Source organism: Xenopus laevis, chromosome 1L (assembly GCF_017654675.1).
Source record: "Xenopus laevis strain J_2021 chromosome 1L, Xenopus_laevis_v10.1, whole genome shotgun sequence".
Taxonomy (NCBI): Eukaryota; Metazoa; Chordata; class Amphibia; order Anura; family Pipidae; genus Xenopus; species Xenopus laevis.
This window is the reverse complement of record NC_054371.1, coordinates 233,589,174-233,606,035: the sequence shown is the minus strand read 5'-3', so window position 1 is coordinate 233,606,035 and position 16,862 is coordinate 233,589,174. Positions and strand designations below refer to the sequence as shown.

The 16,862-nt window shown below is 41.4% G+C and overlaps 1 protein-coding gene across 1 annotated transcript in view; it reads left to right on the top strand.

Moving 5' to 3' along the window:
- Positions 1-16,862, top strand: part of XB5900382.L (provisional ortholog of myosin heavy chain 3 L homeolog) — a 54,176-nt gene that overhangs the window by 4,221 nt on the left and 33,093 nt on the right. The window contains exons 2-6 of the mRNA XM_018268015.2: positions 3,113-3,178; positions 3,319-3,449; positions 5,487-5,589; positions 5,775-5,877; positions 8,750-8,906. Coding sequence (XP_018123504.1) covers positions 3,113-3,178; positions 3,319-3,449; positions 5,487-5,589; positions 5,775-5,877; positions 8,750-8,906 — 560 coding nt within the window. The remainder of the gene's footprint in view (positions 1-3,112; positions 3,179-3,318; positions 3,450-5,486; positions 5,590-5,774; positions 5,878-8,749; positions 8,907-16,862) is intronic.

Below are 16,862 nucleotides of genomic sequence, written 5' to 3'. Positions count from 1 at the left end.
GCCAGAACTCTACTTCCTGCTTTTCTGCTCTCTTGGTTTACACTGACTGGTTACCAGACAGTAACCAATCAGAGACTTGAGGGGGGGCCACATGGGTCATTTCTGTTGCTTTTGAATCTGAGCTGAATGCTGAGGATCAATTACAAACTCACTGAACAGTTATGTCCCATGTGGCCCCCCTTATAGTCACTGACTAACTCAGAGTTAGAGAGCTGAAAAGCAGGAAGTAGTGTTCTGGCTATTATGTTACACATCCAGTCACTCCAGCCTTTATACATTACATTTTTGCCTAACTAACTATATTAGATACATGTTTTATTTTGCACAGACTATCTATACTATCTATCACTAATATATATATATATATATATATATATATATATATATATATATATATATATATATATATATATATAAATATATATATATATATATATATCTATCTATCTATCTATATCTATAAGGGGATATGATCAGTATATATAAATATATAAGGGGATATGATCACTATATATAAATATATAATGGGATATGATCACTATATATAAATATATAAGGGGGATATGATCACTATATATAAATATATAAGGGGATATGATCACTATATATAAATATATAAGGAGATATGATCACTATATATAAATATATAAGGGGATATGATCACTATATATAAATATATAAGGAGATCTGATCAATATATATAAATATATAAAGGGGATATGATCACTGAATATAAATATATAAGGGGATATGATCACTATATATAAATATATAAGGGGGATATGATCACTATATATAAATATATAAGGGGATATGATCACTATATATAAATATATAAGGGGATATGATCACTATATATAAATATATAAGGGGATATGATCACTATATATAAATATATAAGGGGGATATGATCACTATATATAAATATATAAGGGGATATGATCACTATATATAAATATATAAGGAGATCTGATCAATATATATAAATATATAAAGGGGATATGATCACTGAATATAAATATATAAGGGGATATGATCACTATATATAAATATATAAGGGGGATATGATCACTATATATAAATATATAAGGGGATATGATCACTATATATAAATATATAAGGGGATATGATCACTATATATAAATATATAAGGGGATATGATCAGTATATATAAATATATAAGGGGGATATGATCACTATATATAAATATATAAGGGGATATGATCACTATATATAAATATATAAGGGGATATGATCAGTATATATAAATATATAAGGGGGATATGATCACTATATATAAATATATAAGGGGGATATGATCACTATATATAAATATATAAGGGGATATGATCACTATATATAAATATATAAGGGGATATGATCACTATATATAAATATATAAGGGGGATATGATCACTATATATAAATATATAAGGGGATATGATCACTATATATAAATATATAAGGAGATCTGATCAATATATATAAATATATAAAGGGGATATGATCACTGATATAAATATATAAGGGGATATGATCACTATATATAAATATATAAGGGGGATATGATCACTATATATAAATATATAAGGGGATATGATCACTATATATAAATATATAAGGGGATATGATCACTATATATAAATATATAAGGGGATATGATCACTATATATAAATATATAAGGAGATATGATCACTATATATAAATATATAAGGGGATATGATCACTATATATAAATATATAAGGAGATCTGATCAATATATATAAATATATAAAGGGGATATGATCACTGAATATAAATATATAAGGGGATATGATCACTATATATAAATATATAAGGGGGATATGATCACTATATATAAATATATAAGGGGATATGATCACTATATATAAATATATAAGGGGATATGATCACTATATATAAATATATAAGGGGATATGATCACTATATATAAATATATAAGGGGGATATGATCACTATATATAAATATATAAGGGGATATGATCACTATATATAAATATATAAGGAGATCTGATCAATATATATAAATATATAAAGGGGATATGATCACTGAATATAAATATATAAGGGGATATGATCACTATATATAAATATATAAGGGGGATATGATCACTATATATAAATATATAAGGGGATATGATCACTATATATAAATATATAAGGGGATATGATCACTATATATAAATATATAAGGGGATATGATCAGTATATATAAATATATAAGGGGGATATGATCAGTATATATAAATATATAAGGGGGATATGATCACTATATATAAATATATAAGGGGATATGATCACTATATATAAATATATAAGGGGATATGATCAGTATATATAAATATATAAGGGGGATATGATCACTATATATAAATATATAAGGGGGATATGATCACTATATATAAATATATAAGGGGATATGATCACTATATATAAATATATAAGGGGATATGATCACTATATATAAATATATAAGGGGGATATGATCACTATATATAAATATATAAGGGGATATGATCACTATATATAAATATATAAGGAGATCTGATCAATATATATAAATATATAAAGGGGATATGATCACTGAATATAAATATATAAGGGGATATGATCACTATATATAAATATATAAGGGGGATATGATCACTATATATAAATATATAAGGGGATATGATCACTATATATAAATATATAAGGGGATATGATCACTATATATAAATATATAAGGGGATATGATCACTATATATAAATATATAAGGGGATATGATCACTATATATAAATATATAAGGGGGATATGATCACTATATTTAAATATATAAGGGGGATATGATCACTATATATAAATATATAAGGAGATCTGATCAATATATATAAATATATAAAGGGGATATGATCACTGAATATTGATATATAAGGGGATATGATCACTATATATAAATATATATATATAAGTTCTATACAAGTTAAAAGGAATTGATTGGTTGCTATTGGCAGCGGCACTAGTGCAATTTTGCTCCAGTCTCTGTGATTTTGTTCTGTTTCTCCCCAACTTTTCGCCTCATATTTGCTGTTATTTTGTATCTTTCAGACGTACGTGGGGGATATTCTGATCGCTGTTAACCCTTTCCAAGACTTGCCATTATACAGCCCAGAGGTAACTTACCCCTTTGCCCCTATTCCCTTCCCACAGGTTTATTCCATGTTAGGATGGGGGGGGGTTACACTTTCCTTGTTCTCCCCCCACATACACAGCTGTCTCTCTACTTGCCCTGCTGTCTCGTATCTCCTGTGTAGGTCTCGGATAAATTTGGCTCTCAGCCCCTGGGCTCGTTGCCGCCTCACATATTTGCCGTAGCCGACCGTGCGTACAACTCCCTGCAGGGGAACCCCGGGAAACTATCCCAGAACCAGTGTGTTGTGATCAGGTGAGACCCCCTCTTTTCTATTGGGCCGAGGCAGAATTGGGAGGAGAATAAACAGAATATAATTTATACAATTTGCTGCTTTTCCATTTGCCTTGAGATTCCACTAAAGCACAGCCCCCCCCCCCAACCTCTCCAATACCCCTCTCCTAATAGATCCAGGGGAGGGGGTACAAATTCCAGCAGCTGAGAACCCACTTCAGATTCATGGGGCTCTTTTCATTCTTTAACATTGTATCTCTGTCACTTCTTACTGATTTTAAGAAATGATTACTGTCCTTACAGTAAAGAACCCCTTCCTATGCTGATGGTGAGATCTCCTTTCCTCCCCACCAATGAATCACTTATTCCCCCTCTCTTGGTAGTGAATCCCATAACCTGACTGACCTTACAGTAAAGAACCCCTTCCTATGCTGATGGTGAGATCTCCTTTCCTCCCCACCAATGAATCACTCATTCCCCCTCTCTTGGTAGGGAATCCCATAACCTGACTGTCCTTACAGTAAAGAACCCCTTCCTATGCTGATGGTGAGATCTCCTTTCCTCCCCACCAATGAATCACTCATTCCCCCTCTCTTGGTAGGGAATCCCATAACCTGACTGTCCTTACAGTAAAGAACCCCTTCCTATGCTGATGGTGAGATCTCCTTTCCTCCCCACCAATGAATCACTCATTCCCCCTCTCTTGGTAGGGAATCCCATAACCTGACTGTCCTTACAGTAAAGAACCCCTTCCTATGCTGATGGTGAGATCTCCTTTCTTCCCCACCAATGAATCACTCATTCCCCCTCTTTTCTATTCCTCCCCTGGAGTATGTTTTTTGTTATCACTGGACACTGAAATGACAGTAATGAAGATATTGCCTGACCCAGGTTTATAATAAGGAAACTATTCTGCCACATTAAATTAAATTCACTACTGTCACAAGTTGATCTCTGGATGGAGAGAAAAGCTGTACGTCCATAAGCATCATCTCTATTGGATTGGATGTTGTTGTCCCAGATTGGCTCTATATTTATTTTAATTTATCAAACTTACGTTTTTCTGTACCGTGGTCCAACTGTCAGTTCTGTGCTCCCGTTACTGTAGTGTCCAAGTGCCATCAGTGTCCCGTGATGCTCGTCTGCAGCTTTATTGGCTCTTCCTTTTCTCTGTTGTGGGTTTTGGGGGGTCAGGGCTCATTTGTGGAGTGGAATTCCACCGGTCTAGCCTGCGTATAAGGTAAGTGAGTGTATCGTTCCTCAAGTGGCTCCTCCATAACAGAAACAAAGTACTAAAGGCAAGAGGCAGTTACCATAGCAACCAATCCACAGTTTGTTTTTTATTTTTAAAACTGTAGTAGAACTGTGTCCAGTTTCTGATAAGTGTGGTCTGGGGGTGATATATCTACAGGTTGGATCACATTCATGCCTGAGGATTTAAAGGGGAACTGTTACTAATAAATAAAGGTCATTAACTCAAGCTGTTTAACAAACTTTTATTTCCCTGGTTTTAATTGGCTGATTTCAAAAAGACTATAAATATGCCTGTTAATGTCGGACTAAATGTTAGTGTTGGCACATCACTAAATGCAAGTTAGTGCTATTGTCAAGCTGAATGCTGGTTAGCGGTGGCATGAGACTAAATGACAGTTAGTGCTGTTTAGAAAATAAATTAGTGCTGTTCTGAGACTAAATGCCAATTAGTGCTATTTCGAGAATAAATGCCAGTTAGTGTTGTTGTGAGACTAAATGACAATTAGTGCTGTTTCAAGACTAAATGCCAGTTAGTGCTATTGAGAGACTAAATGCCAGTTAGCGTTGGTGTGAGACTAGATGCCGGTTACCATTGGTGTGAGGCTAGATGCCAGTTAGTTTTGCACCTTCCATCAAAATGTATAACCTCAATGAACCTCTGGGTCACCGACTTCCCTTGAAGATTTAGTCTTGTACTGAAGGTGGTTCTAATGATTCTTCTCTTGGTATCAGGAAAGCTGTGTCTGTAATGTTTCTGGGTGTCAGCGACCCCCCACTGTATAACTGAACCTCCTTTCATTCCAGTGGAGACAGTGGAGCAGGTAAAACTGAGAGCACCAAACTTCTGCTCAAGCACCTCGTGAGGAGGAGCCGGGGGAACCTGCAACTGGGCCAACAGATCCTACAGGTGAGGAACATACGGGGGTCTGGGGTGGCCTCAATATGTGTGGGAGGAGGGGATAAAGGCAACATATATGGAATTAATAGGACAGTTACCCTAATACACATGAGCTTGGAGCACCAGGGCTTACACTCCGTTTAGTTTTCCCCTGACATGTGTGTGAAGTGTATTGGCCAATTTGTGACCTACAGGTAAATCCCTTATTGGAGGCATTTGGGAATGCTCAGACTGTGATGAACCCCAACAGCAGCCGATTTGGAAAGTACATCCAACTGCGCTTCCGAGATGGTGCAGGTAAGTCCTTTCTCTTGTCTCTATAATACACTTTGTACCTACATGGGTAGGTCACCCCATTATATGTATAGAATTACAGCAAGACCCCTGATACAGAGGCAAAGACTGGGCGAGGGTAAAGAAATCTGGGTAATGGGCTGAGATTTCCTTTCCTTCAAATAATGTCCTGGAATGGTCCAACATTTGCATTAATTCTGCTGTAATGTTCTCATAATGAACAACTCCCCAATGTACAGTATTTATATATTATAGTCATTTGTAAATGGGTTTACTATAGGAAGCAGACTCTGTTTAGCTGGTAATAGTCACTATACTGCTGGTTCTGACTGCTGAAGCAATGTAGCACACTCATTAACAAACATGGAGGAGAACTGACTTCTGCTTCGTTGTTTCAAGAGTCAGAACCAGAGAACAAAAAGGCTTCATGCAATGGCACTTACAGACAATGTTACTGTTGAAAAGGTTTAATATGTATTGGGGAAGGTTGCTTAGAATGACAATTTCTTTTCTTATGCAATAATCAGATTTTAGGTGCAGTTCCCCTTTAATAGAATGAGCTTTGGGAATAGTCTATACGAGCGCTGGGATATGGCCCAGTATTACTTTCCTTGTAGACGTGAGCTCGGGATTATCACTTTTATCTTGGAATCATTTGCAGTGAATGGAGCTTTAAAGAGGAGGTTCAGCTTTTAGGTAACTCAGTATGTTGGCCAATCCTAAGCAACTTTTCAATTGGTTTTCATTATTTATTTTATTTTTTTATAGTTTTTGAACGATTTGCCTTTTTCTTCTGACTTTTTCCAACTTTCAAATGGGGGTCACTGACTCCATGTAAAAAACAAATGCTGTGTAAGGCTACAAATGTGTTGTTATTGTAGGCCTCTCCTATATTCCAGTCTCTTATTCACATCAGTGCATGGTTACTAGCAGGGCCAGATTTATTTATCGGGCACCCCCAGACCTGCTGACGTTAGTCGTCCCCTCCATTGTATTCACGCAAGTTTTCATCATCGGGACTGGAGCAATGGGGATTGACACACAGGAAATTTCAAAAATGATTTTATCTCCTGCACATCCCAGTGTTTCTGAACCAATGTGGGTCTGGTTGGACAGCCGCCCCCTAAAATCCTGCCGCCCTAGGCCCGGGCCTTGGTGGCCTTTCCACAAATCTGGGCCTGGTTGCTAGGGGAATTTGGACCCTAGATACCAGATTGCTAAAAATGCAAATTGAAGAGCTGCTGAATAAAAAGCTAAATAAGTCAAAAACCTTAAATAATACAATGATACACATTTGGCCCAGTTGGTTGATATTTGCACTTTACACTTTGACTTGGATTAATGTCAGGGCTGTGATTGTTGAAGAACATTCAGATCTTGTGTTTGTTTGGGCTCATTGTTCTGATGAGAGATTAGTGTTACACTAAGTGGGTCTCTTGCAGAATTGTGTGTATTTGCCATTTTCTTGGTCCTGCCCTTTAATAACCATGGACTGGGCAGACTGGGTATCTTGTTCCAGTAGAAGAGAGTGTGGATTGTATTTGATATAGGGCCCTGTCCATTCATAGTGTCAGTACAAAATTCACGTACACACTCAGGCCCTTCCAGCAAAGGTTCCGCCTTGTGTGCCAGCTTGTAGTCTTTGCATTCATAGTGTTGGCCATGTCACCTGGTTCTATAGATGACACGTGGCCCTTGTTGCCTTTGGAAGGTTGGATTGGGGCACGGTGCCCATGTGACCTGGTTCTATAGATGACACGTGGCCCTTGTTGCCTTTGGAGGGTTGGATTGGGGCACGGTGCCCATGTGACCTGGTTCTATAGATGACACGTGGCCCTTGTTGCCATTGGAGGGTTGGATTGGGGCACGGTGCCCATGTGACCTGGTTCTATAGATGACCCGTGGCCCTTGTTGCCATTGGAGGGTTGGATTGGGGCACGGTGCCCATGTGACCTGGTTCTATAGATGACACGTGACCCTTGTTGCCATTGGAGGGTTGGATTGGGGCATGGTGCCCATGTGACCTGGTTCTATAGATGACACGTGGCCCTTGTTGCCATTGGAGGGTTGGATTGGGGCACGGTGCCCATGTGACCTGGTTCTATAGATGACACGTGACCCTTGTTGCCATTGGAGGGTTGGATTGGGGCACGGTGCCCATGTGACCTGGTTCTATAGATGACACGTGGCCCTTGTTGCCATTGGAGGGTTGGATTGGGGCATGGTGCCCATGTGACCTGGTTCTATAGATGACACGTGGCCCTTGTTGCCATTGGAGGGTTGGATTGGGGCACGGTGCCCATGTGACCTGGTTCTATAGATGACACGTGGCCCTTGTTGCCATTGGAGGGTTGGATTGGGGCACGGTGCCCATGTGACCTGGTTCTATAGATGACACGTGACCCTTGTTGCCATTGGAGGGTTGGATTGGGGCACGGTGCCCATGTGACCTGGTTCTATAGATGACACGTGGCCCTTGTTGCCATTGGAGGGTTGGATTGGGGCACGGTGCCCATGTGACCTGGTTCTATAGATGACACGTGACCCTTGTTGCCATTGGAGGGTTGGATTGGGGCACGGTGCCCATGTGACCTGGTTCTATAGATGACACGTGGCCCTTGTTGCCATTGGAGGGTTGGATTGGGGCACGGTGCCCATGTGACCTGGTTCTGTAGACGACACATGGCCCTTGTTGCCATTGGAGGGTTGGATTGGGGCACGGTGCCCATGTGACCTGGTTCTGTAGATGACACGTGACCCTTGTTGCCATTGGAGGGTTGGATTGGGGCACGGTGCCCATGTGACCTGGTTCTATGGAACATGAACGTTGTCTCTGGGATGTGACAGTTGGGAATTGTCTCTTTTCCTTGTGCAGTGAGAGGAGCAAAGATCAATGAGTATCTTCTGGAGAAGTCTCGCGTGTCTCATCAGGACCCCGGGGAGAAGAACTTCCACATCTTCTATTCCATGTTGTGTGGCATTCCTGAGCAGGAGAAGCAGGTCTATGGGCTCCTACAGCCCTCACTGTATAGGTAAGTAGCTACAGTAAGTGCCCACTGGTGTAACCCATATAATCCCTTGTGTGTTTAATGCTACTGTTTGGGGGAGCTCTATAATATGTTATTTGCCCTGACTCCGAGGTAATTACCTGCTGTAACTCTATAAAGCTGCTGCCAGCAAGGACAGTCTAGGATCTCTGCCTTGAGCCCATCATTAAAGGGACAGCTTCCCTCTTGTGCAACATGAGTGCAATAAATACAGATTGTGCTGATTTTTAAAGGGACAGTACCCCCCTCCTGCCCTTTGCAACATGAGTGCAATGAATAGGCTTGTGCTGATCACACTTGGGCTGATGCGATGGGCTAATGCAAGGGGTGAGGGGAGTTGAATGTAGAGGGCTCATTATCTCTGAACTTGGCTAGTTACATTGAGGTAGAGGTGTAATAAGCAAAAGAGTGCATTTTGTAGCCATTAGAAGTAAAGTTTAGGACTGGACTAAACGTTCTTATTCTGTCATTACTTATTGCTATTTAGAAACCCCAAATCCTACACTGTCACGTTTTACTTACCTTATATACTCTTGTATGTTTTCTGTGTGTTCTCCTAAATACTGTAAAAATGAAATCAAAAGAATGATCTGTTGCTATTTTAAATATAAAAACTAGGAAAATATGGATTTTTAAAAGATTGTTATTTAAATGATTAGAAAAAGAGGAAAATGAACATTCAGCATATTGATTGTGCCCATGCTGAAAACTTCATCAGTGTGTTGTGTCCCTTTAAGAGGAGCAGCGCTGACATTGTTACCTGTCTGTATGCTGAGCCCAGGGTTGGGGGTACAGTGGATTAGGGGTAGACAGAGGGAACAGCATTGAGCCCCAACAGGTGAATATATTTTATGTGGTGAGAATTTACTCCATATATCAATCTCTGTATTTATCCCGTCAGTTTGAATATTATATTTATATCCAGACTGGGGAGTGCAGGGGGCCAGCCTACATGGGACTGATGGGCCCCGTTGTCCTGCTTAGAAGACAACCCATAAGAAATATGTGGAAATAGAGCAGAGATCAGATGTGATGGAGAATGTTTATTACACACTATAATAATAATAATAATAAAGTCCTTATCAGCAAAACATTCCTTGGAGAAAACTTTTAGCCAATTCAAAAAAACTTCCTGATCCTGTTGGTTCCAAAAGCCTCTTGTCTTTTAAATATTAAACTTTGCCTTAAAAAACCTGCCAAGTATCAACAATTTTCCACTATCCACCACATCATGACCAATTAAAGCATAAACTTGGCCGCAGCCTCACCCCTTTAATGGCATTTGTTTTTCATCTGTGTTTGTATCCTCATAGTAAGATATGGCCATTGGAAACCCAACAAAGTCTTGGCACAACCTCTGGCCTCGTGAGGAAATCGTGGGACATAAACAGACAAGGAATCGCTCAGTCAGTTTTATGGGGTTTCATCCTCCTCATTGTGGAGAAGTTTTGTGGGTCTCATGAGGACCCCGGGGAAGGAGAACACAACCTGAATTACAGAAGTATCTGAATCTGACTATTTGAGACCTCTAGTTCTCATCCAAATTATTTTTGGTGCTTACTTGGCTCTTGTGTAGCCCCAAAGTTTAAATAAATGTCTCACTCTCCAAAATTGCTTGGCAGTCCCTAGATGATAATGTGAGATAACTGATCCACATGTCATAGAGTCTTGTGCTGGTCTAATGCAAGGTCTAAATCTTTTGGGATTCCACCTCTCAATGTTCTTGATGTTTCTCATTCATGTACTGCTGCCCCAATTCACAAAGAATTTTTCAGCAGGAATTTTTAAATTGCCAAAAGTTCTTAAAGGCTGTTTTTGATTGGATATTCAAGGAAAGCTATGAAATTCCTGGCAGAACGCTAATCCAATATGTGTCCAGTTGTAGCAGAAAAGGCTGGTTATTATTCCTCTTATTGCTTCTCTCCTGTGCTCCTGCCCAGGCACTAATTCAATGAATTCCATTCAATAGATTGGAGGAAGCAGAGGCACAGAACTTTGCTGCAATTTCCTTTATTAGGACTGTATCAAAACGACATGTTTCGGGCCCAAAACGTGTCACTTTGATACACTCCTTATAAAGGAAATTGCAGCAAAGTTCTGTGCCTCTGCTTCCTCCAATCTATTGAATGGAATTCCTGACAGATCTAGATTTGTCAGTGTTTTAGAATTAAATGTAATTCTCCATTTCTCACCCTTAAAAAAATATCAGATAACCCCTCACTCAGCTTGGGTTAACCCTTAGCGGCTGTAGGACGAGATGACGGCGGGTGTAGGACTGGAGATGGCAGCTTGTGTAGAACTGAAGATGGCAGCGGCTGTAGGACTGGAGATGGCGGCTTGTGTAGGACTAGAGATGGCGGCTTGTGTAGGACTGGAGATGGCGGCTTGTGTAGGACTGGAGATGGCGGCTTGTGTAGGACTGGAGATGGCGGCTTGTGTAGGACTGGAGATGGCGGCTTGTGTAGGACTGGAGATGGCGGCTTGTGTAGGACTGGAGATGGCGGCTTGTGTAGGACTGGAGATGGCGGCGGCTTGTGTAGGACTGGAGATGGCGGCTTGTGTAGGACTGGAGATGGCGGCTTGTGTAGGACTGGAGATGGCAGCGGCTGTAGGACTGGAGATGGCGGCTTGTGTAGGACTAGAGATGGCGGCTTGTGTAGGACTGGAGATGGCGGCTTGTGTAGGACTGGAGATGGCGGCTTGTGTAGGACTGGAGATGGCGGCTTGTGTAGGACTGGAGATGGCGGCTTGTGTAGGACTGGAGATGGCGGCTTGTGTAGGACTGGAGATGGCGGGCTTGTGTAGGACTGGAGATGGCGGCGGCTTGTGTAGGACTGGAGATGGCGGCTTGTGTAGGACTGGAGATGGCGGCTTGTGTAGGACTGGAGATGGCAGCGGGTGTAGGACTGGAGATGTCGGCGGCTGTAGGACTGGAGATGGGGGCGGCTGTAGGACTGGAGATGGGGGCGGCTGTAGGACTGGAGATGGCGGCTTGTGTAGGACTGGAGATGGCGGCTTGTGTAGGACTGGAGATGGCAGCGGGTGTAGGACTGGAGATGTCGGCGGCTGTAGGACTGGAGATGGCAGCTTGTGTAGGACTGGAGATGGCAGCGGGTGTAGGACTGGAGATGTCGGCGGCTGTAGGACTGGAGACAACAATGGGTGTCGTGACACTGTAGGGCTCATTTACTGATAGGAGAGCAGTTTGTAGTCTGCAAAAATACACCCACAATTGGCCATTTGCACTTTGCACATCACTTTCCTCTGCTCCTCAAGTGCTGCTGATTAATATAGAGTTGCATGTGATTGGCAGCATTGTATTCAAGGGTGTGACACCCCCCAATTACCAGCATGTCTTTCATATGTGAATGTTCGGGAGGGCAGAGGGTGCCCCTTACATCTGGGGACCTCACCTCCCACCAGACCAGCGTGAGATGTTCTACTGAATGATCACTAACTGAAGAAGCTGGTTGTTCCCATTGGGTTCTGCTGTAGCTCCACAAAGTCCTGGGGTGACACTTCTTCCAAACTAAAGAGGAATCTACAGTGTCACTATTGCTTTAAGTAGCGGGATATGAAGCATACCATGCTCCGGCTTTGCCTTTAAAGCATTTTATTACAGCAGAAAAGTAACTGAAGCTTTAGGGGAAAATCCCTTCTTCAGGTGCAGCTGATACATTAGTACCGACGCCTGAATTGCACCTGTAAAACTGCTCATTGGTATAAAGAGGAATCTCCTTGTGAATGGCGGGTTGGTTAGTATTACCAGTGGCACTTCATATTGCTGGTGGTACTAATCCAGGGGCAGGAACCTTTTTGGCTGAGAGAGCCATAAACACAACATTTTTTAAAATGTAATTCCGTGAGAGCCATACAATATAAATACAAGTAAATGTGTGCATTTCATGTAAGACCAACACTTTTAAAGAATAATAAGTCTCTGAATTATTTTTAATAACATTGTTATGCTGTTGCTAACGGTTAGTAACAGCATAACAATGTTATTAAAAAGAATAAGCAGCGCTGCTAACCAATGATGATTAAAGTAATTCTGACCATGAATGTGACTTCTGGTGCTGCATGTTTTTGCTGATGGCTTTGTAGTCTGGTTGATACGTGGTGAGGTTTCATACAGGCGTTGAGACTTCCGTCAGATAAACATGATCGTAGGTTGGTCTTTAGATGTGAGAAAGGCTGCTCCCATACATACATAGAGCCAAACATTGTCAGTACAGTAATACTCACAAGCTGCAGTGTGTGGTATGTGACAGCAAGCGAGTTCCAAGTTTTGACTGGTCGGCAGTTTGAAGTTTTTTCATTTCTCCCCACTTGTGTTTGCTCATAAACTCTACTTGCTGTTGTGCAAGTCTTTCCAAATCTTCATTCAGTGACTTGAATTTATTCACCCACATGTCTGAGGCCTTCGGGTCAGCAGTTTGTAGCTGAAAATCTCTGACGGAGACACCAGGGATGTAACTCAGGTCGGTGCTGTCCACTCGTGTGATGAACTTAAACACAAAATTCTCCAAAGCTTTGAATGACTGCAGGAGATTAGATGTGAAGCCCACTAGCTGCTGAAGATCAAGATGTTGTGCATGCATCGCTAAACTCTCCCAGTTTTTGAAAGTGTAGTAAACGACCTGTTTCAATGTCGGCAATGAAGAGTTCTAGCTTGTTTTCAAATGCAAACACTGCTTGTTGAAGGGATAAGACGGTATTTCCAACACCTTGAGCTGGTTCAGATGTTCAGTCATGTCCATGAGATAGTAGAACTTCAGGATCCACTCTATGTTAGCTAACTCAGGATGCTCAACGTTTTTCATTTCAAGAAAAGTCCAAATTTCGCTCAGACAAGCCGCGAAACGGCTGAGCACCTTCCCTCTTGACAACCAAGGAACATTGCTGTGCAGAAGCAGACCAGGATAATTATTCCCAACTTCATCCAGCAGTGTTTTAAACTGGTGATGATTTAAAGTTGACCACCTGAATGACCAGCGACCTCACCAAGCTGCTTGGCACAAAGCGTCTCCTGATGAAGGACGCAGTGAAAACTTAGGATGGGTCTCTTTTCCTGTTCATGAAGAAGCGATGTGAATCCTCTGTTTTTTCCCACCATACACGGAGCCCCATCAGTACACACTGAAATAAGTTTATCCATCGGTAGATTTTGTTCTTTATCAAACTCAGCGAAAGACTTGAATAAATCCTCCCCTCTTGTTGTCCCTTTCATAAAACAGCAAGACTTTCCTCACGTAATGTTTCAGCGACAGCGATACCTTGCAATCACGCAGACCTGGGATCAATGGCTTACGTCTGTTCACTCATCCAAGGCGAGAGAGAAGAATAGCGCTGCATTTATGTCCTTCACTTGTGTTGCCTCAATTATATTTGCCATCATGATGGTACGAACGTGAACAGTTCTTGCCGATATTCGTTTGATTATCTTGTCTTTATCCGAAAAGTCGTCAAAAAGTTCATTGGCAACATGAAGCATGAATGTTTTGGCAAACTCCCCATCTGTGAATGGCTTTCCGTTTCTCACAATTTGCTAAAGCAGCAGCAAAGCTACCGAATTCCAGTCACCTTGTTGGGTCCAAACACGGAGTTGCTGCTCTTGACAAGCTTTCTTCTTGCTGTTCCCCCGCAGGATATTTTGATGCAAATGGAGTATGGCGCGTCTCGAAGTGCCGCTTTATGTTTGACCGTTTCAACGATACAATTTTATCATTACATATTAGACACACTGCAGAACCTGCTGTCTCCACAAAGGCAAATTCCTCTGTCCATTCCTGCTGAAAAGTACAATACTCCTCATCTTTTTTTCTTTTAGCCATCTTCTTCAATAAAAGGCTTTCTGCAATTAACTAGCTGACTGATGAAGGAGATCTATGATTGAGAGAAAATCTTTAATCTGCTAGTGAAGAAGGTTTTTGTGTTATTTAGCTTTTTATTCAGACGCTCCTAAATTTGCATTTTAAGCAATCTGGTAGATATGGTCCAAATGACCCTAGCAACCATGCATTGATATGAAGAAGAGACTGGAATATGGGATTATTAATAATAATAATAATAAGTGGATATAGTAGCACCCAACCTTGCTTTGTGCCATTGATGTAAAGCAGGAGGAGTAGGGGTTAAACTGCAGCCTAATGTGAGTTTGATGTTTTTAGCAGACATGTTGGATATGGTTACGCTACATTGGCTTACTGGGCTGAAATTGCTGTGCTCACTAAAAAAAAAAGCTCATTGTGAATCTCTGCCATTTCAAAGCCTGAAAGCCTGACTCGGATAAAACAGACAGACAAATCCCCCTGTCCTACAATGTGGTCCTGCCTTACTGCCCCCACCCTTGCTCTCTCCCTACTGCCGGCACATTTACTGGGTGGGGAGGGCACAGGGATGTCCCCAGAATCCTGCGTCAAAAGAACTGCAGCTTCCCCCATGCAACTCCCTGCACAGGCTCCTGGCACGCTCTGGGCATATGGGACATAAATCACACATGGCTTACTGTGAGTTGTATTTTAATAACAGCAGCAGCAGGGCCGTAATGTGCACCTCTCTCTTCTTCCCCCAGGCGGCCAGGCCCATTGACTTGAAGCAGTGAGTGCGGCAGTAGCCATTGGGCGTCGGTGACGTCATCAGGTAGAGACGTGCGGCACATTCTGCGCATGTTTTCAGTGTGCGCCGCACGTCTGCTGGCTGCATTCGATGGGCAAGAAAACCGCAAAACCGCAGCGCAGCGCAGGCCATGCGCATCCCTCCCCCGTTGGCAGCGAGCCAGGTGCAACAATTAAAAGAGCCATAGGTTCCCGACCCCTGTACTAAGGTATTTCCAGGCGAAAAGTGTAGACAGGAGGGCATACAGTTCACCCCAGTCCAAGGGTGCATGGACATCACAACAAAACCTCCAAAAAGTAGAATAGAGAGTAAAAAATACAAAATGTTTATTAGGACATATTAAAGTATTTGTGCCTGTTGGGGCATTTATTCATAGGTGCCCCAACAGGCACAAAATGCGTTAGTCATACTTTAATATGTCCTAATAAACATTTTGTATTTTTTACCCGCTGTTCTACTTTTTGGAGGTTCTCACATCTATGGTTTTGTTCTGATTTTCTGGTGCTTTGCCCTCCGCTGGGGCAGAATTTGCTGTGGGGGACAAAAGGTGTCATTGCCCTTAACAAGAGCCATAAGCTTAACCCTATTATTATCCTGTTGTTACTAAGCAGGGGTTAATTGTTGCCTAGAATAGACTTTAGTGTAGCCTTGAACAAAGTCCGTGTGGGAAGAAAAGCAAATTCTGACTCAGTGAATATTGGAGGAAGGAGCTTTATCTGTAAGTGTTGTGAAATCAGATTATTGCCTCAATTCTTTCCTTCCTGTAACAGAGCCAGGGCCTGGCAGAGCAATACGAGAGGCAGGTGTCAATATTAGAAGAATTACCACTTCATCACTATGACTGAATTAGTACTATGGATCAGTGGTGAGTGAATGGATGTTTTACTTAAAGGGATACTGTCATGGGAAAACAGTTTTTTCACAACACATCAGTTAATAGTGCTACTCCAGCAGAATTCTGCACTGAAATCCATTTCCCAAAAGAGCAAACAGAATTTTTTATATTCAATTTTGAAATCTGACATGGGGCTAGACATATTGTCAGTTTCCCAGCTGCCCCTGGTCATGTGACTTGTGCCTGCACTTTAGGAGAGAAATGCTTTCTGGCAGGCTGCTGTTTTTCCTTCTCAATGTAACTGAATGTGTCTCAGTGGGACCTGGATTTTACTATTGAGTGTTGTTCTTAGATCTGCCAGGCAGCTGTTATCTTGTGTTAGGGAGCTGCTATCTGGTTACCTTCCCATTGTTCTGTTGTTTGGCTGCTGGGGGGAAAAGGGGAGGGGTACAGCAGTAAAGAGTGATTGAAGTTTATCAGAGCACAAG